General features: G+C 42.9%; 2 protein-coding genes across 2 annotated transcripts in view; one reads left to right on the top strand and one right to left on the bottom strand.

The window, feature by feature from the left end:
- The window catches only part of CUNH4orf17 (chromosome unknown C4orf17 homolog), a 137,392-nt gene that overhangs the window by 30,608 nt on the left and 82,696 nt on the right, over positions 1 to 24,088 (bottom strand). The gene's annotated exons all lie outside the window — the stretch shown is intronic.
- LOC106549700 (alcohol dehydrogenase 1) lies at positions 203 to 22,799 on the top strand. The gene is made up of 9 exons (XM_087724131.1): positions 203 to 324; positions 2,560 to 2,661; positions 4,292 to 4,430; positions 6,638 to 6,725; positions 10,902 to 11,121; positions 14,987 to 15,250; positions 17,193 to 17,328; positions 18,824 to 18,962; positions 22,478 to 22,799. Exons 1-9 carry the CDS (start codon positions 307 to 309, stop codon positions 22,500 to 22,502), a joined length of 1,131 nt encoding a protein of 376 aa, XP_087580257.1. The 5' UTR covers positions 203 to 306; the 3' UTR covers positions 22,503 to 22,799.

The raw sequence follows: 24,088 nt of genomic DNA, 5'->3' as shown, positions 1-24,088 counted from the left end.
TAGTAGTAGCAATTTCAGCATTTATAAATGTGGGTACGGACAAGGCTATCAAATATTTTCAGGCAACTCAGCTTCTGAGTTGGAACAGAGACCACGAGAAGGAACGTTGAAGAGTAACTCCTTTTTTAGCTCAGGGGTGGACCTTGGGAACTAGTGAGCTTGATTGAAAAGCTACACCCTCTATAAAGCCGAAGCTTACTATATAAATGAAAAGCAAGCTCTCCAACACCCCTGGTGCTCATTTTTGATCTTTTACAGCCAGAAGGCAGAGAACAGCCGCAACTACAAAACTTGAGAAAAAGCATAATGAGTACCGCTGGCAAAGTAAGTAAGGAGAAGTTTGTGTTGATTCGTTCACAGTTTTTCGTTAGGGTGAAAGACACCATTTGATTTATTGTACTGTATTCTGTTAGCTTTGGTGGTCTCTTCAACTGCAATTATATATGTGGTTTATAAAATGCGTGAAAATAAGCATGTAACATATCTGCAGATACCTAATTATAACTTTTGTATCAAAACCAAAATGATAAATTGAAATGGAATTCTGAAAAAGAGCTAACTGAATGTAATATATGATTATTGGAAGAGAAATATGTGTTTTGCATATTGCAAGAGATAGAAAAAGCTTGCTGAATTGTGAAATTTAAATTCAATGCAGTACTGCAATAAAAAGTTTATTTGCAAGAAGATTATAACATTTAGTATTTAAGTTTTGTTCTAATAAAGCCAAACCCTTTCAGGGTGAAAGTTCAAAAATAATAGGCAGTAATCCAGCTAACATTTGCAATAATTTTACTGCAGTGGTAAACTTTTCCTAATGGATGTGGGGTGAAAGGAATCCACCTCTGAAAGCTAACTTTTGTTTCCTGTAATTTGTGTTTTAAAAGTCTAATTATTGTAGAACTACCGGTTACATACAGCTTCAAAATCATCAATATTTGGATGAGGGAATAAATGGGGAAGTCATCAAATTTGCAGATGACACCAAGCTGGCAGGAATAGCCAACACTCCAGAAGATAGGCTTAAGATACAGAAGGATCTTGACAAACTTGAACATTGGGCACTATTTAATAAAATGAAATTCAATGGTGAAAAGAGTAAGCTTCTACATTTAGGCAACAAAAATGAAATGCACAGGTACAATATAGGTGGTACCTTGCTCAACAGTAGTAACTGTGAAAGGGATCTTGGAGTCCTAGTGGACAACCATTTAAATTTGAGCCAGCAGTGTGCAGCAGCTGCCAAAAAAGTCAACATAGTTCTAGGCTGCATAAACAGAGGGATAGAATCAAGATCACGTGAAGTGTTAATTCCACTTTATAATGCTTGGTAAGGCCACACTTGGAATACTGCATTCAGTTTTGGTCACCACGATGTAGAAAAGATGTGGAGACTCTAGAAAAAGTGTAGAAAAGAGCAACAAAGATGATTAGGGGACTGGAGACTAAAACATATGAAGAACAGTTGCAGTAACTGGGTATGTCTAGTTTAATAGAAAGAAGGACTAGGGGAGACATGATAGCAGTGTTCTAATATCTCAGGGGTTGCCACAAAGAAGAGGGAGTCAAACTATTTTCCAAGGCACCTGAGGGTAGAACAAGAAGCAATGAGTGGAAACTAATCAAGGAGAGAAGCAACTTAGAACTGAGGAGAAATTTCCTGACAATTAGAACAATTAATCAGTGGAACAGCTTGCCTCCAGAAGTTGTGAATGCCCCAACACTGCAAGTCTTTAAGAAGATGTTTACCATTTGTCTGAAACGGTATAGGATAGCCTGCCTAGGCAGTGGGTTGGACTAGAAGACCTCCAAGGTCCCTTCCAACTCTGCTATTGTATTTTAAAATATTTTTTGCAGTATTTTTTCATCAGTGCATAGGGAGAGATGATTGTATGTTGAGGCTTGCTAAATGCATAAACTGAAAAGTGACGTATTAAAATAATCTCATAGGGCCTTTTGAGAGCCATTTATGTGTAGTAGTTAAGGCATCAGGCTAGAAATCAGGAGACCATGAGGTCTTGTCCTGCCTTAGGCACAAAACCATCTAGGTGATTGTGGGCCAGACAGTCACTCTCAGCCCTAGGAAGAAGGCAATGGCAAACCATTTCTGAAAAACCTTGCCAAGAAAACTGCAGGGATTTGACCAAGTATTCACCAGGAATCAAGGAATTGAAGATACACACACGCACACACACACACACACACACACATCTTTTAAAGCAGCATGTTTAAACAAATGCTCAAATGAAAATGAAATCCCATAGTCATTTTATTTGAACTATACAGTATAAAAGTATAAATACCAAGCAAAAAAAGACTGTATATCAAGAATGGATAAATACAAGTTAAATTTAGAAGCAGGCTTCTAGTCTAACAAATTGGATGACAACTGGCAAAGCTTGCATGTTAATTTATCTTAATGGCCATTTTGGCTAGAAATTATAAGGGGCAGGCAGTTGTAATTCTGATATCAGTGATTAATGCAATGAAGGAAATCCAAAAGCTTGGTCAAATGATACAGTGCCATTCCTTTCATACCTCTGGGTATATTTTTTACAGGTAATAAAGTGCAAAGCAGCTATTGCTTGGGAGCTGAAGAAACCTCTGAGCATTGAGGAGATTGAAGTAGCACCTCCAAAAGCACATGAAGTCCGCATTAAGGTAAAGCAAAAGAATAGCACTACTGTATGGATGCTAGCCTCACAGTTTCCTCCTCCTTCATCATTTAACATTGGTAGATGGAGTTGATGTTTGTCACGCCACAACATGAATAAATGTGACAATACCTCCTGCCTACCAGACATCTGGAAACCAGCCCTAGTCAACAAGCGAACCCCACCCACCAACCAGGTCGTTACAGCACAAAAGAACAACGGACACACAGCCAGCACCTCACCCACACAAGATGATACGAAACAGTCGACCAGTCTACAAACATCAACTCCATCTACCAATCAGGATTTAACTACACACTCAATCAACCCACTTACAGCAACAAATCCAGCACTCCATACACCCCCCACCAAGATTTATAGAAAGACGACAACTCCGACCACGCCTTACTCACACAAGCACGAAGCCGAACACAGCAGCCTGAAGATGGCGAGTGGGACCTTGCCGAAACATTGCCAAGACAATCTCAATCTTACACGGGAAAAGACCCGAATACAACAAGACCAGCATGCATATCTATATCTATATCTATATCTATATCTATATCTATATCTATATCTATATCTATATCTATATCTATATCTATATCTATATCTATATCTATATCTATATCTATATCTATATCTATATCTATATCTATATCTATATCTATATCTATATCTATATCTATATATCTATATATCATCTATATCTATATCTATATCTATATCTATACATCTAATCTATATAGATAGATAGAAAGATAGATAGATATAGATGATATAGATATAGATATAGATATAGATATAGATATAGATATAGATATAGATATAGATATAGATATAGATATAGATATAGATATAGATATAGATATAGATATAGATATAGATATAGATATAGATATAGATATAGATATAGATATAGATATAGACATAGACATAGACATAGATACACACACACACAAACACAACCTATTTTTTCGCCAGATGAATATTTTCAACTATAGAAATAGTACCAAGCAGAGTTTTATTGCTCATTATCAGGTTTTCATTTCAAGATTTATAATCTCTTTTTATATCTTCATTTCTCAATTCCCTTATTCTATTAAGCATACAATATTTGGATTAAACAACTGTAAAAAGCTGTGCTGAAAAACTTCAAAAAAATAATGAGCATCACGATGAGTCATAATATCTTGGCTTTTCAGTATGTGGTATGAGATGCAAGCTAAACATGCAATCAAGGGCACTTCTCCACTATCTAGAACAGGAGTGCTTAAATCTAGCCCATGGAGCTAGCCTGAAAATAGCAAAGGACCAGCCCGCTGTGCCTCTGGTAGCTAAATTGGAGCGCAGGGGGGATCATGTGCCCCCCCCCACATGCTGTTTTGGCTGATAGGGTGCTACAGGAGATCATCCAGACCAAAAACACGGCACAGGGGGCCTCACGTGCCCCCCCTCTACGTCCCAAGGTGCTGCAGGAGGTGTCCATCCCATCTCTCCACCCCCCACCTGGCCGGCCCGCGGAGGAGATCTACAATGCTGATCCAGCCCTTGGAGAAATCTAGTTTGACACCCCTGATCTAGAAATTTGAATTCATGGCTTTTTGTTTTGTGTTTTGTTTTGTTTTATTTTGTAGATTTTGGCCACAGGGATCTGCCGCTCCGATGAACATGTGATCAGTGGCGCTTTTGCGATGCCTTTGCCAATGGTGCTGGGCCATGAAGCCGCTGGGGTTGTGGAGAGTGTTGGAGAAGGAGTAACTTGTGTGAAACCGGGTATGAGAAAAATTGGGGCCCAAGAAGGGAAGAGTTATACAAGGACACTAAAATCTGGCCCAGACCTCACACATTGCATGATCTCACTGCCTTCTTAGTAGAACACCCTGTTCTGAACATTCCATGTTCTGAAAAATTAATATAGTATCCAGAATTATTATATAAATCTGTTTTATGAGACAAAAGAACTTCATAAATGTTTTGCCCTAAAGTGGAAATACGATTAGCTTTCCTTACAGTCTATATATCAAATAAGCTGCTTTTGCATTGATGATGCATTTCTTTCGTTTGATTTCTATATGGTGGTAGTTATTGCATTGCAATCTAGTTTTTAACTCCAGTCTATGTTTATTTTTATTTATTTCTTCCATTTATTTACCACCCATCTCACCATGAGGTGATTCTGGGCAGCTTATAACATTAAAAACAGTAAAACTATGCCCACACATATAATAAAAAACTACAAATTATGATTAAAAGATGGAGAGGAGGGAACAGGATATGGTGGGGAAGGTGGGATCTGCTACTGGTCCATAAACCACCCCAAGTGTGATACTTCTCGATTGTGGCCCCAGGCCAACTGGCCGAGTCAGGTCTTCAGGCCTTTATAAAAGGTTGGAGGGGGGAAGCAGATTTCACATGGGGGGGGGGGGAGGAAGGCGCAAGACCTTCCAAACAGTGAAGCCATGGCAGAGAAAGCTCTTTTCCTGAACCTGGTCAGCCATAATTCCTTGACCGACAGGATTTGCAGCTTGCTACACAGGTGATCCTCAACTAATTTCCACCATTGAGTCCAAACTTTGTGATGCTAAATGAGACAATTGCCAAGTGAATTTTGCTTCATTTTATGACCTTTCTTGCCACAGTTATTAGGTGAGTTACTGCAGTTGTGAAGTTAAGTAAATCTGACTTCCTTATTGATTTTGATTGTCAGAAGGTCACAAAAGGGGATCGAATGACTCCGGGACACTGCAACCCTCATAAATTATGAACCAGTTGTCAAGTGTCCAAATGATGATTACCGTATGTGACCACCGAGATGCTGCAATGGTTGTTAAGTATGAAAAAATGGCAAAAAATCCCATTTTTTCAGTGTCATCGTAATTTCAAACAGTCACTAAATGAATGGTTTTAAGTCAAGGACTACCTGTACTTACGGAGCCTGAAGCAATGCAAGGACTAACACAACATGAAAGGACTGTATCTATAATAAATTTAGAAAGTAATCTGGTTTATAATGCTGTAAGGAATGCGGTGGCTCAGTGGCTAGGACGCTGAGCTTGTCGATCAGAAGGTTGGCAGTTCAGCGGTTTGAATCCCTAGTTCTGCATAATGGAGTGAGCTCCCGTAACTTGTTCTATCTTCTGCTAAGCTAGCAGTTCGAAAGCATGTAAAAATGCAAATAGAAAAATAGGGACCATCTTTGGTGGGAAGGTAACAGCGTTCCGTCTGCCTTTGGCATTTAGTCATGCCCACCACATAACCATGGAGACATCCTCGGACAGCGCTGTCTCTTCGGCTTGGAAACAGAGATGAGCTCCGCTCCCTAGAGTCAGGAAGGGCTGGCATATATGTGCGAGAGGAATCTTTACCTTTACCTTTTTAAGGAATGCCACAGCTCTAAGCTAAACTTGGGGGGAAATATACTGGACCAAGACAATGACAAACTATTCTGTGCTATTGTCAAGAAAAATTACATGAATGTTTTATGAAGTCATTAGCAAGCAAGCTTGATTCAAAACAGGTATATCCTTGGGATCAACATATGGAAGGTCCTAAATATAAGACATTTTCTAGTTTAAATCTGAATCAGGCCTCTTAGTTCCAGGAATGACAGAAACTTTATTTGAATTTAAAAATCAGTGGATCTGAATATAAGTCATGGGATCTTAAAGTTTTTATTATGCTAATCCTAGCATTGCTTGTAAAATAAATAACCATTTAATTTATCTCCTGATGCTTAGTATCCATCTCTAACTAGAGGACATACTGTGTATATCTGTACTTAAAAATGCATAAAAGCGTAACCACAGAATATAGACAATCAAAATCAATTATTTTATTTTCAAAGTATTTTGTACATGGATGCCAAATCAACTGAAAACACGACTACCATTCAGGAGTATTTTGTCTCATTTACATAGCTCTGAGCTTGCTTGCAGTGGGTTTGAATCATACTAACTCTAACTATTTGCTTTTGTTTCTAGGAGATAAAGTAATTCCACTTTTTGTTCCACAGTGTGGAAAATGCAGAGCTTGTGAGAGTTCCAAAGGCAACTTGTGTTCTTCAAATGAGTGAGCTTCAATTACTTCTCTTTTTCTTTCTCTATTAAAACCAGTATTTTAATATATTCTTTTTTTATTATGATTGAAATGACATTAAAGGGTCCACTTCAGAATAACTTTAAATGGAATCAATATTTTGACTTTGGGTTGGCTCCCGAGTAAATGTATTGGAAAGATTCATCATAATCAATGGAGCTTTAGTTATTAATTACTCATTTACATCAGGCATCAGTGACTTTGGTGGGTCTAATCCAGAGGTGGTGTTTAGGCAAACTGATTGCGGCGGCAGGAGGCTTCGTCCACCTGCCCAGACATTATCACAGATTCTCTGTGCGTGCACGGAAGGTTCTGTGCATGCGCAGAAGCGCCGTGCGTGAATTCCCATTTCCGAACTGGTAGCGAAGGTAAGAGGAAACCATTACTGGTCTAATCTAAATCTAGATTTAATCATTGTTACATGGATACATTTTTCATATATCTCTAACTGAACTTTGAACAAGATTAATATGATAGCTCAATTGCTTTCAGTACTACATGACAGATTTAAGGGAGGACTTGTGACTTTCAACAACAGCAAATCAACTGTGGCTTCTGAATAAGTCCAGGGCAATCCTCAAATTGTTCTAGAATATTACCCAAATTGTCTTTCCTTTGTCTCTTCTCCAACACATACTCTGAATATACAAAAGGAAATAGGAGCAATGAACATACTGTACAGGTAAATTAAGCTTTTCAACAACAGGATGGTGTACAACAGGCCAATGATTAAAATGAGTGTTGCAAAATCTCCACAAACAAGAACTTGTTTGCTAACTTTCATAACTCTGATCTGTTGCGTAACATTCCTCTAATTTCACTTAGAGTCCTGGAGAATTAATCTCCTGAGGAGAGGCTGAAGAATACCAGCTGGCTAAAATTTTTGAGCTCTGAACTTGGTTTCCCCACTAAAAAGCAGCATTCTTCCCTCTACCATTCTGTAGGCCCAGCCACTCTCAACATTGAATAGCATCTCTCTGCATTTAGTATACAAAATCTGGTACCTATCATGAAACTTAGGTGGACAAAAATGGGAGTGTCCCCTTCTCTGATATCTGCCCTCCAGGGTTTCAGTGCTGTATTAATCTTAATGGAAAGGTGGAGTTCTAATCATATGCAATGATAAACCGGCAGCTTCAGAAATTTTACTTAGAGGTAAACTAAGAGCCAGGGTGGCGTGGTGGTTAGCGTGCAGTACTGCAGGCTACTTCTGCTGACTGCCGGCTGACTGAAATTTGGCAGTTCAAATCTCACCAGGCTCAAGGTTGACTCAGCCTTCCATCCTTCCCAGGTCAGTCCCAGTTCCAAACCGCTAGCAAAGATTAGAGTATCCCATGCCTACTAGGGTACCTCTAAGGACTGGGAATTGGGAACATTGTATTTGTACTGTTTGCATTCCTTTCCGAATAGAATTCAGTAAAGAAGAGGGATGAGCAGGTAGGCCTGCTACCTCTTTTATTAGGCGTATTACCTAAATTGGCATTCTGTCCCATGCTGTATAAAGTTTATATCAGTGATGGCTAACCTTTTTGTTGTTGGGTGCCAAAAATGCGAGTGCATGCGCGCAATAGCACACCTGCGTGCCGGCACCCATAATGCAAAGTGCCCCCATGCGCATGGATGGACAACCCCCCCATGCTCCCCCCTCGCATGCACATCATGTTGCTTGCCTCCATGCTGAGCTTGGTATTTCCTCCGGGAGGTGGGGAGAGGCCGTTTTCGCCCTCCCCAGGCTCCAGGAAAGCCTCCGGAGCCTGGGGAGGGTGAAAAATGGGCCCAACGGGCCTGCTGGAAGTCCAGAAACAATCTGGCCTCTCCCGGAGCCTCAGAAGGCTGAAAATCAGCTGGCCTACGCATGCATGTGCACTAGAGCTGACGTCTCACGTGCCGGCAGATATGGCTCTGTGTGCCACGGGTGGCACACATGTCATAGGTTCGCCCTCATGGGTCAATATGAAGCTGCTCATTCCTTTGGTTCAATATAAAAAAAACCATCATCAACAAGCACTGTATAGCAATAGCGCTTAGAATTATATACTGCTTCACAGTGCTTTACAGCCCTCTCTAAGCTGTTTACACAATCAGCACATTTCCCCCAACAATCTGGGTCCTCATTATACCCACCTCGGAAGGATGGAAGGCTGAGACAACCTTGAGCCTGGTGAGATTCAAGCTGCCAAATTGCAGTATGCAGTCAGTCAGCAGAAGTAGCCTGCAGTACTGCATTCTAACCACTGTGCCACTTATCTAGCTTACATCTAGCTTATACTTAGAACAAAACTGAAATCTGTGAAGCCTCTAATTTCTAGAAGCTATAGGGATCCAGATGCAATGAGGCAAGATGGATTATAACCCAGTTACTCAGACCTTCATTAAAGCCAGGTTGGATTATGACAGTGCATTGAGGCCATATTTGAAGAGAAACCTAAAAACTACAGCTGGTACAGAGTCCGTACTTTGAGCCAGTTAAGAAGAATGGCACCCATATTGTGGGCACTGCAGTGGTTTCCAATAGATATCCAAGTACATGGATGTAACCTGTAAATACCAATGTGCTTAGAGTAGAATATCTTCAGAAATGTTTCCTCCAAGCTGATTGTACTTAGACTTCTCACAGGAGGATGCCCTGTGTATCCCACACACTGGGAAACAAAGATGACATAGAAGTTTCTCGTTTGCTGCCCTAACTCTGAAATCCAGATGGACTGTACTTTAGTTGTTTTCTGGAAAACGGATAAAATGTAGCTGTTCCAATGATTTTTCGGAAATCAATCCCTTTTACTGTCTGGGAACCACATGAGCAGTTGTGATAGTGTACAAGTAATGGAAAACAAGCAAACAAACAATATTTAACTTCAACTAGGACTGTCTGTTTATAGAGATTCTAAAATATCCAGATCATGGTTGTCTCAAAGATGCTTTTCCAAAAGGCCATTGAACTCCCCGCCCCCTCTTCGTTCTTTTCTCTTGAGAAAGACGTTTTGCTTCTCATCCACGAAGCTTCATCAGTTCTGGCTAGATGGGAGGGAGTAGGAAAGGATTAATTTTGACAGGATGTTGAGGGGAGTGGGGCTGAAAGGATTATATTTCTTGCAGTCACCTGGTTGTTATCACTCTCTCTGAGAGAGTACTTAGGGAGTACCTCTCCCCCCAACAGCCAATTGCCCAGACGAACTGATGAAGCTTCTTGGATGAGAAGTGAAACGTCTTCTTCCTGAAGGGAAAAGAGAAAAAAATAATATAGTCCAGTTGCCTTTTTAAAAAGCACCTTTGATCCAACTAGGACTCTATTTGGATGGATGTGCATGTGAAAATATGGTTGTAAAGTCTGGGCAGTGGCCAGTGGTAGGTTACCATTTTTTATTACTACCGGTTCGCTTGTGTGTGCGCACACACACCATTGCTGCGATGCTTCTGCTCATGCGCAGAATCATCCAGGCAGGTGGGTGGAGGCTCCCGCTGCCAGTACTACTGGTTCTCCCGATCCAGGCCGAACTAGGAGCAACCCACCTCTGGCAGAGGCAATTAGAAAACTCTTTCCCTGAAGTTTATATTTGAATTAGAAAAACATTGTCCTCGTTATGCTGTATCCCCCCAAAAAAATTCCAATAAAAAAGGATAGTTTACTGGCAGATTCAGCAAAGGAGAAAGGGGTTTAATTTTCTCCCTGCTGATGATCTGGATGAGTTTTACCTTAGACCCAGCTTATCAAAATGTATATTCTATAATGTGCAATTTTTGGCTCAGCCCCAAGGCCTAAATTACACCGCATACTATGGCTGCAGTTTGGTTCCTTTCTCACGTTATACTAGACCAGGGGTCTCCAACCGTGCAACTTTAAGACGTGTGAACTTCAACTCCCAGAATTCCTCAGCCAACTTGTTGAAGAATTCTGGGAGCTGAAGTCCACAAGTCTTAAAGTTTGGAGACCCCTGCACTAGGCCACAAATCATTTAATCTGGTTTTAGCCTAGCATGCTCTGCAGAGCCACTCATGCTCTCCCTCCCTCATCAACGTGCACTTAGAAAACCCCAAATGCGAAATGCAAAGAACATTTAATTGCAGGCAGACTTTGACCTTCAATCTTAGCAAAGTCCCTCTTTGTCAACTATAACCTTTTCTCTGTGTGTGTGTTGTGTTTTTTTACAGCCTTAATTCAGGCAGTGGCTTAATGCCAGATGGCACCAGTCGATTCACATGCAAAGGAAAGAGTCTCCATCATTTCATTAGCACCAGCACCTTCACTGAATACACTGTGGTACATGAGAATTCAGTGGTGAAAATTGATCCTTCGGCCCCCGTGGAAAAAGTTTGTTTGATTGGCTGTGGGTTTTCGACTGGTTATGGGGCAGCCATACAGACAGCTAAGGTAAGTCCTAGAGCAGGGATGTCAAACTCGATTTTATTGAGAGCCGCATCAGGGTTGTGTTTTACTTTGGGGGAGCCAGGGGTGTGGCCAGCACAACATCATTCATGTTGGGGGTACCTGTGGTGACCCGAACACTCGGCCAGTGAAAACAGAGCTTGGGAGTGCCGCTTGCAAAAGAGGGTCAAAAGCTTCGTTTTCACTGGGAGAAGCACTGCAGGCCAGATCTAAGCACTCCATGGGCTGGATCCAGCCCCCTGGCCTTGAATTTCATACCCCTGTCCTAGAGCATTGCTTTCAAGAACATACAGCAGTGGTGGGATTCAGCCAGTTCGCACCTATTTGGGAGAACCGGTTGGTAACTTTCTAAGAAGTTCAAAGAACCAATTGTTGGAAGAAATCTCCTTTTGGTTTTTTTCCACTTTACAGGGCTAATCCTGTAAGGAAGGCGGAAGGAAACATTCTGGTGTTGTTTCTAACTTAATCTTTATTGCCCTGCACACAGAAACTGCCTCTCCGGTTAACCCTTATTACATTGTAACAGCTAAGGCAAAGCGCCCATCGACGTGAGTGACGTTGAGTTGGCCAAGCCCACCCAGTCACATGACCACCGAGCCCCACCTACCCAGATGGTCATTAGGGCAGAGAACCGGTTGTTAAATTATTTGAATCCCACCACTGACATACAGTATACTTTATTTAAATCCAGCCACAATTATGCGTGTTTCAGTGGACAGCATATCTGCTTGCCACTTATTTTTGGGATTAGATTCAGGGTGCCTTTGTCCTGCTCATCACCCAGCATTCTTTGTTCCAATGATATTTGTATTTGTATTTGTATTTGTATTTATTAGGATTTATAGGCCGCCCTTTTCCCTGAGGGGACTCAGGGCGGCTTACAATCATTAGGGAGGGGGTGCAATTCAAAAATAAACAATATGTGAACAAAGTAAAATAATAAAAACACAACTTGCATTCAACACTCAACACTCGGGTGGGGCAAATTAGAAGCTTATCCCCAGGCCTGTTGGGATAGCCAGGTCTTAAGGGCTGTGCGGAAGGCCTGGACGGTGGTGAGGGTGCGTATCTCGACGGGGAGGTCGTTGCAACAGAAAAGGCTCTCCTCCGTGTAGTCGCCAGTCGACATTTGCTATAACGCTTCCATGTAGTCCAAGGTCAACAGCATTTAGCCTGGTTAGCTAGGATTTTGGCTTCCCAGAGCACATGTTGTGCTGCCCTTTGAAATTCTCTTTGAGGTCCACTTGTACCAAGAACTCATAAAGCTCGGATTGAGAGGAATTTTCTCCAAAGGAAAACCATTTTATCTATAGAGAAGTTCCGTGTCTCAAATATCAAACACGGAAACTTCCAAGAGTTTGAGGCCAGTTGATAGAAGATTTTTGCTGCCATGGGAAAAAACCTGTTGAAAAACCTGTTAAAGGGGGGGGGGGAAAGAGGGAGGAGGTCATATAGAAGAAACCTCTGTTTATGCTAATTAACTCATCAGTGGAATCCAAAAACTGCACCTATAGCAAAGACTATCCATCTGGCTATTTGAGAGACCGCCTTCTGCCAATTACCTCCCTGCGTCCCATCAGATCGCATAGAGTTGGCCTCCTCCGTATTCCATCCGCCAGTCAGTGCCGACTGGCGACTACTCGGAGGAGAGCCTTCTCTGTTGCGGCTCCGACACTATGGAACAATCTCCCCGTGGAGATTCGTACCCTCACCACCGTCCAGGCCTTCCGTACAGCCCTCAAGAACTGGCTAACCCGTCAGGCCTGGGGATAATCTTATTTTGCCCCTCCCGAATGCTGAGTGAATGTTGAGTTTTATAGTTTAATTTACTTTGTGCACATTTCTTTTTTTTGTATTGTCCTACACTCCCCTTCCTTTTTTGATTGTAAGCCGCCCTGAGTCCCCTCAGGGAAAAGGGCGGCCTATAAATAAACTACAACAACAACAACAACAGACTGAATGCTGCCACTTTAGCTAGCCTTGAAATATTTTAGACAGCTTTTCATTATATGATTGCCAATGCATTTAAAGCAATTATCTGTAAAACATTATTGTAACCTGGCTGTAAGCCGCCAAGAGTCATTTTAGAGCAGGGGTGACAAACTCGATTTCATTGGGGGTCAAATCAGGGCTGGGTTTGACCTCGGCAGGCCAGGGTGGGCATGGCCAGTTCAACGCCTCTCGTGTCAGGGGCGCCTATGGTGGCCCAACTGCTCTACCAGCAAAAAAGGGCTCTCAAGCTCCGTTTCCGGCTGCGATAGCCTCCTGCAACCCTCTGTCAACTAATATACAGCTCGCAAGGATTGTGCATGGCCCTTCCGAGCTCCATTCTGGCTGCAATAGCCTCTTGCAATCCTCTGCCAGCAAAAACAGAGCTTGCAAGGGCCGCACACGGCCCTCCGGACCTCCGTTTCCACTGGCGGAGGCACTGCAGGTTGGTCCTCTGCTGTTTCCAAGGCGGCCCCATGGGCCGGATCCAGCCTAAAGAGCTTTGAGTTTGACAACCCTGCTTATATTGGAAGATGGCCAATATAAATATGTAATAAATAAATAAGTAAATTACTTTAACTACACATAGGCCAAAAATTAAAAGACATATTAATGGAACTTAGCTCAGCAGTGAAAGCCTTAGCCTAAAAAGCTATCTTTAACAGATCCCTAAAATATTTGGGTATTTTGTATTATGTATTAGGATCAGGGGTGGGTTTCAGGCGGTTCGCGGCGGTCCCCGCGAACCGGTTGGTCGGCAAACCCGGAAGTAAGTAACTTCCGGGAACGCCGAAGGATCCATCCACCCACCCGTGTTTCTTACCCGGTTTTGACGAGTTCTGCGCTTCCAGGAGCAGCTGGAGCATCGCACAGGCGCTAGTACGCATGCGTGCACTGCGCGCGTGCACGAGGACGCTGCCGGCCCCGTTCCAACCGAACCAGTTGGAACGGGGCGAGAAACCCACCCTGATTAGGATGTACTGAGACCAGAGGCCATGCAAGCTGAACACTATCCTAGATTAATTTGGATTTCATGGATAGCGAGGGGAAAGTAAAACAATTGCAGATTGGATTTAAAGCACTTTGGAAACAAGTGGCAGATGAAACAGATGTGGAATGCTCATGACTTAAAAATTCAAAAATATTGAATCATATATAATAGAAGGCCCATATTAGATAAGCTACAGCTCTGTAGATGATGTTATATCTGGGCAACTTTCATCTAAGAGAATGAACCAAGTCATTTAAAAATAAACCTCAGACAAATCCTGTTTTCAGTTGTTAGGTAAAGGTAAAGGTTCCCCTCGCACACATGTGCTAGTCGTTCCCGACTCTAGGGGGTGGTGCTCATGTCCGTTTCAAAGCTGAAGAGCCAGCGCTGTCCAAAGACGTCTCCGTGGTCATGTGGCTGGCATGACTTAATGATGAAGGCTCACGGAACGCTGTTACCTTCCCCACAAAGGTGGTCCCTATTTTTCTACTTGCATTTTACATGTTTTCGAGCTGCTAGGTTGGCAGAAGCTGGGACAAGTAATGGAGCTCACTCTGTTACATGGCGCTAGGGTTTTGAACCGCCGAACTGCCAAACATTCTGATCGACAAGCTCAGCGTCTTAGCCACTAAGCCAATGCATACCTATTGTTAATTGAATACAATAAAGTGCTTAAGATCTTTTCCCATGTCAGGGTAATTTGTCCTGCATAGATAACTTTTGAAACCCAAACCAAGCTGAAGTTTTCTATTATATTTCTATTGTATTTATTTCCCTTTTTGCATTAGTATTTTTTCTACTTTTGTAAGTCTGGTTAAGATAATTGTTTTAAAAAACTGTTCCATGTGTATTGACCTTATGATTTTCTAGGTAGAGCCTGGCACTGTCTGTGCTGTTTTTGGCTTGGGTGGAGTTGGTCTCTCGGTGGTCATGGGCTGTAAAGCAGCTGGAGCTTCCCGAATCATTGGAGTTGACATCAACAAGGATAAATTTGCTAAGGCTAAAGAAATGGGAGCCACTGAATGTATCAACCCCCTGGATTTCAAGAAGCCCGTCAATGAAGTGCTCTTTGACTTGACTGGGGGTGAAGGAGTAGACTATTCTTTTGAAGTCATTGGACGCACTGAAACCATGGTAGGTGAAAATTGTCATAACAAATGATTCCAATGACATAAAAGTAAAATAGCAATAGCAGTTAGGCTTATATACCGCTTCATAGGGCTTTCAGCCCTCTCTAAGCAGTTTACAGAGTCAGCATATTGCCCCCACAGTCTGGGTCCTCATTTCACCCACCTCGGAAGGATGGAAGGCTGAGTCAACCTTGAGCCGGTGAGATTTGAACCGCTGAACTGCAGATAACAGTCAGTTGAAGTGGCCTGCAGTACTGCACCCTAACCACTGCGCCACCTCGGCTCTTCATAGCCCATTGGGTAGTCATGTTGGGTGTGAAACGTCTTAAGACAGAGTTTGGGTGTAGCAATGTAAAGCCTCATATGTGTAATGCTTTCTGTAAATTGTGGTAGACCATTTTTTCCTAATGTTGCATAGTGATTACAAGATCGAGTAAATGAACTTGGGTCAATCCCAATAAATTACCAAAGGATATTGTAAAGTTCATGTTAGATTGAAGGTTGTGGGGGGACAATCATATGTATTACCTTGAATTATCCGAAGGAACACACTGTCAAAGTTCAATAAGGTATATTGCTGCTATGTATTCCAACCACATATAGCAACAAACAATTGTTAGTTCTGGCATCCTACAACTAACATTGTGTATGTGTTCCAGCCAGAACCTGAGCAAAGCAACCAGTATGGCTCTAGATCAGGGGTGTCAAACTCAATTTTATTGAGGGCTGCATCAGGGTTGTGTTTGACCTGGGGAGCTGGAATAGACATGGCCAGCTCAATGTCACTCATGTTGGGGGCACTTGTTGTGGCCCGAGCGCTCTGCCAGCAAAAACAGGCTCCCAAGTTCCGTTTTCGGCTGTGATGGCCTCCTGCAACCTTCTGCCAGCAAAAATGGAGCTTGGAAGCCTGTTTCCCAAGCTCTGTTTTCACTGGCAGAGGCACCGTGGACCAGCACTTTGCTGTTTCCAGGGCAGCCCCGTGGGCCAGATCTAAGAACCCTGCAGGTTTGACACCCCTGCTCTAGAACTATTACCTCCCCCATACAGAAGAAATAGTTTGGGCGGAAAGGATTGTTCACACCAGTATCTCCAAGCATCTCAGGTGTTCTTAGAAGGCTCATTCAGTCAGCACCTTCTCTGTAAAAGTGCCTCTCTTCTGGGAAGCATCAACCATGGCATCTTTTAGGTGCGCTGTAAAAGGCTGTCGTTATGCTTAGATTCTTTTTCTTCCAATCAATTGTGTCTGATCCAGTGGTGGGTTCCTGATCCCATTCCAACCGGTACAGTTGGAACAGGCCACATGGATGCGCGGCACACGCATGCGTTCTAGCTGCAAACGACACTTCTGCAAGTCTCCGCGATGTTCCAGCTGTTCGGCGGAGCATCGTGCAGACACTGTATGCACAATGCACATGCATGAAAGCATTGAAAGCTTTAAAACACAGTAAGGCACTCAGGTGGGTGGGCCCTCCAGAGCACCATACCAGAACGGTATCCAGTGCTCCGGGTAGGCTCCGGTATGCCCGTACCGGGGCGTACCACCTGCAACCCACCACTGGTTTGATACTTGGAGATTGCCTGGCCACTCCCCTGCAGTTTTCATGACAAGTTTTTCAGAAGTGGTTTGCCATTGCCTGCTTCCTAGGGGTGAGAGAGAGTGACTGGCCCAAGGTCACCCAGCTGGTTTTGTGCCGAAGATAGGACTAAAACTCACACTCTCCTGGTTTCTAAAGCCTTGACCACTACACCAAATTGGCTCTCACATGTCAAGTACCACAAATGAAAAGGAAGTAAATGAGAGTGTAATTGCCTACAAGTAATTTCTCTATCCTTCATTTAGTTGTAACCTGTATAAAAAGTGGAGGATGTTGAAGAACAATTATAAATGTAAAAATATGAATGAATAGATAAAAATGTGTATCTTTGGTTTGTTTCTTTGCTCTCAGATATCTGCCTTCGCTTCCTGCCATCAGAATTTGGGGACCAGCGTCGTTGTAGGGGTTCCCCCAAATGCATCTATGATCACTTATAATCCACTGATGCTTTTCACTGGCCGCACCTGGAAAGGATGTGTCTTTGGAGGTACGGCAAAAAGTGTGAAGAACAAGTGTAAAAAAAATTTATCTCCCATTACACAATTTATCGTATGAGGACATTCCCCCATGACAATTCAAGACTTAGTTATTTTCATTGTGCATTCGGGAATATGAATGATTTCTGTGGATATATTTCCAGACAATAATATGTAACTCAAATTCAGGGAACTATAGATATATTTATTTATTTGGACTTTGGTGTTACTGAATTCCAAACCAGTCGTGAGCAAACTGACACATAAAAGGTAACACAAAGTAAGGGAAATATGAATTATAAAACAGGTGAAAGATGGGAAATAGAAAAGTAACATCTTTGAATATCACAGTGATATGGGGTGGGGGAGTTAAAACAGAGAGAGAAAGAACAAGAGGGAGATTTAGAAACTAAAGGGCGGTAGTAAAAGGTATGTGTAAACAATATAAAATAATGAAAATCAAATGTAATAACTATGAATAATAATATTATGCCTATTTGTATTGAAATGTATGATACCCAGATATCCCACCATTCATGCATTGATATGTATAAATAGTATAAAATAAAAAAAACTTGATGGGGAAAAAAAGTAACACAAAGCAGGAACAAAATGGAACTGATTCACACAATACAAAAACTTACAAAAGATTGTCAGATATCAAAGTTATTAAAATAATCCATCTCATTACTGATTCAAGTTTTTTTTAATAGTTTAGCATATGGGCTGAATAAGCAAGGCATGGCTTAAACAAATTGGCATTTGCCAATTTACAAGCAGACCCCCAAAATGATGGTCTCATCCCCCCCAAGTCCACAAAATAATAAATTGTAAAGGTTTTCTGCCATTTAGAAACTAGAAACACAAAAAAAATGCTATACAATCAGACATTAGGGAGTTAAAACAGCTATTGAATAAATTCTGAGAGGGCTTAATGTAATTACAAAAAAAACCAAGGAAAGTCTTACCAAGGTGGAGAGCAGTGGGGGAGAAAATCCTAGGCCCCAATTAAGTTTATGAGGTATTCCACCTACTTTGAATCATCACTCTAGCCACAGTGCGGCACCTGGCGGTAAAGGGTTGCCAGTCTCTCACTTGGTGTGATGTCTAAGCCCAGGGATGTCCAAACTTGGGAACTTTAAGACTTGTGGACTTCAACTCCCAGAATTACCCACCCAGCCATGTTGGCTGGGGAATTTTGGGAGTTGAAGTCCACAAGTCTTAAAGTTCCCAAGTTTGGACACCCTAAGCCCAATCACATTACTGAAATGTAAAGCAAAGTGTTATTCTAATTTTCTCCCTCCGGTTACTACCGGTATCTTCCCTTCCAAAGTAAAAGCCTCTTTCCATGACAACAAAAACTACAACCTATGAAGAAGTGACTTAGGATGGATCCCATTTTGCATCAGTTTATAAATCTGCAGAGAGACTAAACTCTCATCCATCTTTTCAGGATTTTTACTGGACTTCTTTCAATAATGCATTCTGATCAATCTTTTTTTCCAGGGTGGAAGAGCAAAGATGCTGTCCCCAAGTTGGTTTCAGATTTCATGCAGAAGAAATTCGTTTTGGATCCATTGATCACTCATACCATGCCTTTTGAGAAAATCAATGAAGGGCTGGATCTGCTCCGGGCAGGAAAAAGGTAATAATGCTCTTCTGTTTCTTTCTCTCTCTTTTTGCCCTGCATTTGCTATTTATTACTATCAGCTCTTCAAACTAGACCAGATTAGAACATCAAAGTCATGAAGGAGAATGCTGACAGAATCTTGCAAGTCTAAACGTGCTTCCTTCCTTTTATTTTCATGTGAATCAGGAATTCACTTGCCTAAAACATTTATCTGTGTTACATTCCTGGCTTGGACTCTATAGTTTCTTTTATCTGACAGTTTCCTTAGCAACAGCTCTTCCTCCAGGTCATTATCTCTGTCATCTACAATTACTCCTACTTGCTGCAGGATGGATACTAAAGAACAAGGAGAGAATAACAGAGTTGGAAGGGACCTTGGAGCAGAAGTGGGTTGTTCCCGGTTCGAGTGAACCGGTAATAGCGGTGGCGGGAGGCTCCACCCACCCGCCCGGATGCTTCTGTGCATGTGTAGAAGCTTCTGCGCGTGCGCAAGCACAAGCAAAATGGTAACACCAGGATTTGGAACCCACCTCTGCCTTGGAGGTCTTTTAGTCCAACTCCTGCTCGAGCAGGAGATCCTATACTATTTCAGACAAATGGTTGTCCAATCTCTTTTTTAAAACCTCCAGTGTTACACCGCCCACAACTTCTGGAGACAAGTCATTCCACTGATTAATTGTTCTAACCATCAGGAAAGTTTGCCTTAGTTCTAGGTTGCTCCTCTCCTTGATTAGTTTCCATCCATTGCTTTTCCTGCTTTCAGGTGCTTTGGAGAGTAGGTTGGCCCCCGTGTTCTTTGTGGAAATTCTTTGGGTATATTGAAACACTGCTATCATGTCACTCCTAGCCAGGACTGAATGATTCAATTTGAGTTGGTGACTGGGACCAGAGTTTTATTCTTCCAAGATTTCAGGCTTGTGCTGGGGCCCATCCTCGGGGAACTTCTCTCTCTAGAATGTATGCACTGGAATGTTCTAAATATTGTATTTATAAGGTGCCTGGCTGTGTGTGGTGTTTAGTTGTTCATTGGGGTGTTGATGGCCTGCTGTTAGGTCATGAATTGTTGTTTCCTTGTGGTGCTGCACCCTTGGCTCCTAAATACATGATAAGATGGTAGTAAATCAGCACTCCTATTGATTGACAAGGGACCCTGTTTCCCAGGCTTCAGTCAGATGCCAGGATTGTAAATAGATCTTGAAAAAGATTGATTAAGAAATTGTCCCTGAACAGGCAGCATCAGAAGGACACAACCCCAAACAGCCAATGGCAGGGGAGAAGCTGAGCAAAAGGGATAAAAGCCTCCTTTCCCCACTTCCCCAACCTTTGGATTTCTCGCCTTGGTTTGAGCATAACTAGCGAGGCATTTGAGGAAATAGCAAAGGGTTTGAAAGGAAATTAGGAAATTAGAAACCACCAACAGGCTATTACAAACACATAGAATCACCTTAGCACACAAGCTAACTAAAGCCCTTCAAGACATCCTAAGCAAACCAACTTGTGGTTTGAGCCACGGTGGCACAGTGGTTAGAGTGCAGCACTGCAGGCTACTTCTGCTGACTGCTGGCTGCCTGCAGCTTGGCAGTTCGAGTCTCACCAGGCTCAAGGTTGACTCAGCCTTCCATCCTTCCAAGGTGGGTAAAATGAGGACCCAGATTGTTGGGGGCAATAGGCTGACCCTATAAACCTCTTAAGAGAGGGCTGTAATGCATTGTAAAGTGGTATATAAGTCTTGAGTGCAATTCCTATTGCTAGTGGGGACAACTAACTCCCACTTTTGGCAGTGAGAGCAAGTTGCTTTGGTAAGTCTCCTGCACTTGCCGGCAGCCACTGTTGCCCAACACTGCTCACATTTCACTGTTCGTGCATCTGGTGTATCCTCCCACACTCTTCAAAAGACACTGACCAGGCTGCCCACCTGCTTGCAAGCCGCCTGGAACCACTTGTAATTTCTTGACAGTTTCCCCACTGACTTTTGTTATTGGATGCTGGCAGGAAATTGCAAGGAGGTTCTCACTTCATCACCTGAAAATCTTGCTTAATGACAGCAGTGACGGCTGCGGAGATTGATATCACTAAGTGATGTGGCCAAGTGAGGTTGCATTTGACCACATCACAGTTGCTTAGTGAGGGAAATTCCAGTCTCAATTGCCCTCTTACCTGTACACTTTGAAAGGAATGCCTTGGCAATAGAAAGACGTTAGAGTGAAATTGGCAGTTTCTGACACCAAGCTGACGCAAGTTGCTGGAAGATGTCTCAAAGATACTCTTTCAAAAGGCAACTGGACTATATTGTGGAAGAAGAAGATGTTTCACTTCTCATCCAATAAGCTTCATTAGTTCTGACTGGATGGTGAGGGAGGGGGATAAAAGGTGTACCGTATTTTTCAGAGCATAAGATGCACCTTCCCCCCTCCCCCCGGACACGGGATGCAGCCATTTTCGGCCTCCCGAAGCCCCAACCCCGCATTCCATTTTTGCAAAAAAAAGGGTGAAAAACGAGCTGTTTTTCGCAAAAATGGGGGTGTTTTTGCCTTCCCCCAGTCACTAACAGCACTCTGCAGGCTTTAGCACAGCTGGAGGAAGGCAAAAACACCTTTGTTTTTTTTGCAAAAAATGGCCCATTTTCCACCTGTTCTTCACAAAAATTGGGGCATTTTTGCCTTCTCCCAGCCCTGCTGAAGCCTGCAGAGTGCTTCTGGGGGCCGAGGAGGACAAACACTTTTTTTTCTTACTTACCTCTTCGAACTCCTGGTGTGTCTTTACACCGGTGCATCTTAGAATCCAAAAAATACGGTAGTTTTGAAGGACAGAACTAATCCTTCTCTCCCCATCACCATCTAGTCAGAAATAATGGAGCTTCTTGGATGAGAAGGGAAACGTCTTCTTCTTCAAAGAAAAGACATTAATCCAGTTGCCTTTTGGGGAAAAACATTTTTGAGACAACCGTGATCTGCGTGACTGAGAATCTCCATAGATATTTGCTGGAAGGTGCTAATTAACTAATTAAGGTCACAGGGGACTTTAGGGGAAGCATTGCCCTGCATGAAAAAACAATTTAGGAAGAGGTAGTTTGTTTAAGCAATCTCTCCCTTTGCAAGAAGGGAAGTTATGTGGAGAGTGGTAAAAAGGAAACAATTAGGTAATTAGTGACTGGACACACCCTAAATTCAGGAGTGAGATTTGCACATAGAATCTTAGATTTAATCTTCACATTAAATAAAATGTGTTCGGGAAGGAAATGATACCATGAATAATATCTGTCAAGGAAGGATGAACAAAGCGTAGGTGAATAAATTGTGTAATCTAGTAAAGGTGATTACTAAAAAAAGAAAATACTTGGAGATATCTGGAGAAATTTCCATGGAACCTAAGCAATTTGCCCATCTCATTCCCAGAATGACTGTATGGTTAAATACACAAATGAAACCATGTCTAGAACAGGTTGGATCACCACAGGAGTTCATGAAACACTAGTGGTACTCTTTAATGTTAAGAACAAAACTCATATTTATCTTATTTCTCTGTTTCAGCATCCGGACTGTCTTAACATTTTAAGTTGAGGCGAAGAAAACCAATTACAGAATATTTTCTTAAATTGCTGATGTACCCTATCTGCAATTTTTATAATGACAACATGTGCTGTTATTTTGTCCTTTGACTTTATCTTCGTGGACCAAATGGATGTGGAAGAAACTCATTTTAGGGTGTTATGAGTACAATTTTTAAAAACCTATATTCCTATGTGGCTAACTAGATTACTTTCCCCGGGTGTAGAAATACTGCTGTCTTATTTTCTAATCATGGATCTTTCTGTCCTCTAAATAAATCAATGCTGGTTTTAGATCTTTAAAATTTTCTTTGTTATGTAGGCACTTTTTCAAATAAAGAAATTTTGAATTATATATTAGGTATAGATTTGAATGTTCACAGAGGAAAGACACATTAGAATTATTAGTTAAATAAATTCTCTGAAATATATTTCTAATCATCAAAATATAATAAATTACCAAAAAAATCCCAAAACCAACTACACTTGTAGGCTATTAAATTTGAAATTTCCATTGGTATTGGTTATAAGTCTTCTGGATAGCTATCAACATAAATTAGGTTAGGGACAAATAGAATTAACTGCTATACAGGTAGTCCTCAACTTTCAACCATTTGTTTAGTCTGAGGTGTCTCAAACTCTACCATGATGACTTCACTCCCCAGCAATGTGAGGAGCCGCCACCGCCTAAGTCCTCCTGGAAGCCGAGCTGAGTGGCAGTCCCGAAAGCCAAATGGCTCCTTTCCAGCCACCGCGATCTCTGCAGTGCTGTTGCCGTCCTGCTGGCTGGGCGGACAAAGGAAGTGGGTGGGCAGGGCAGGCATGGTGTGGATGGGCGGGGCAAGAGAGCAGTGACCGTGCGGGCAGGGGGAGTGAGCGGGCCCAGGCCAGGTGACCGCACTAGTGCGGAGGCATGGCCAGGCTGCCATGGCAATGGTACACTAAGGCAGTGGTCCCCAACCTTTTTATCGCCGCGGACCAGTCAGCCTTTGATAATTTTACCGTGGCCCGCTGAGCGCGCGCAGGGGTGGGGGGGCATTGCGCACGGCCCAGGAGCCTTTGCGCTGCAGCGATCATGTCCCCCGGCCGCTGCAGCGATCATGTCCCCCGGCCGCTGCAGCGATCATGTCCCCCGGCCGCTGCAGCGATCATGGCCCCCGGCCGCTGCAGCGATCATGGCCCCAGGCCACTGCAGCGATCATGGCCCCCGGCCGCTGCAGCAATCATGGCCCCCGGCTGCTGCAGCGATCATGGCCCCAGGCCGCTGCAGCGATCATGGCCCCCGGCCGCTGCAGCGATCATGGCCCCCGGCTGCTGCAGCGATCATGGCCCCAGGTCGCTGCAGCGATCATGGCCCCCGGCCGCTGCGCGGCCCGGTGCCAGGTACTCCACAGCCCGGCACCGGTCCACGGACCGGGGGTTGGGGACCACTGCACTAAGGTACGGCCGATTTCTACTACCTATTTGGCCGTACCAGTCCGTACTGACAGAAACCCACCTCTGGTTTAATAGCTGTTCAAAGTTGCAATAGCACTAAAAAAAGGGGGGACATGACCAGTTTTCACACTTACAGCCATTGCAGGATCCACAGTCA

Source organism: Thamnophis sirtalis, unplaced genomic scaffold (genome assembly GCF_051295495.1).
Source record: "Thamnophis sirtalis isolate CommonGarterSnake01/CBP01778 unplaced genomic scaffold, rThaSir2_p1.2 scaffold_10, whole genome shotgun sequence".
Taxonomy (NCBI): domain Eukaryota; kingdom Metazoa; phylum Chordata; class Lepidosauria; order Squamata; family Natricidae; genus Thamnophis; species Thamnophis sirtalis.
Note: the sequence above shows the minus strand (reverse complement) of the source record. Positions and strands in the feature narration are given on the sequence as shown.

What these genes read in the sequence shown, in the direction of transcription:
- LOC106549700 (XM_087724131.1), top strand. An exon ending in AGTAACTTGTGTGAAACCGG is followed by an intron (nt 4,431 to 6,637) that starts GTATGAGAAAAA and finishes TTTTGTTTCTAG; the next exon opens with GAGATAAAGTAATTCCACTT. An exon ending in CAGCCATACAGACAGCTAAG is followed by an intron (nt 11,122 to 14,986) that starts GTAAGTCCTAGA and finishes ATGATTTTCTAG; the next exon opens with GTAGAGCCTGGCACTGTCTG.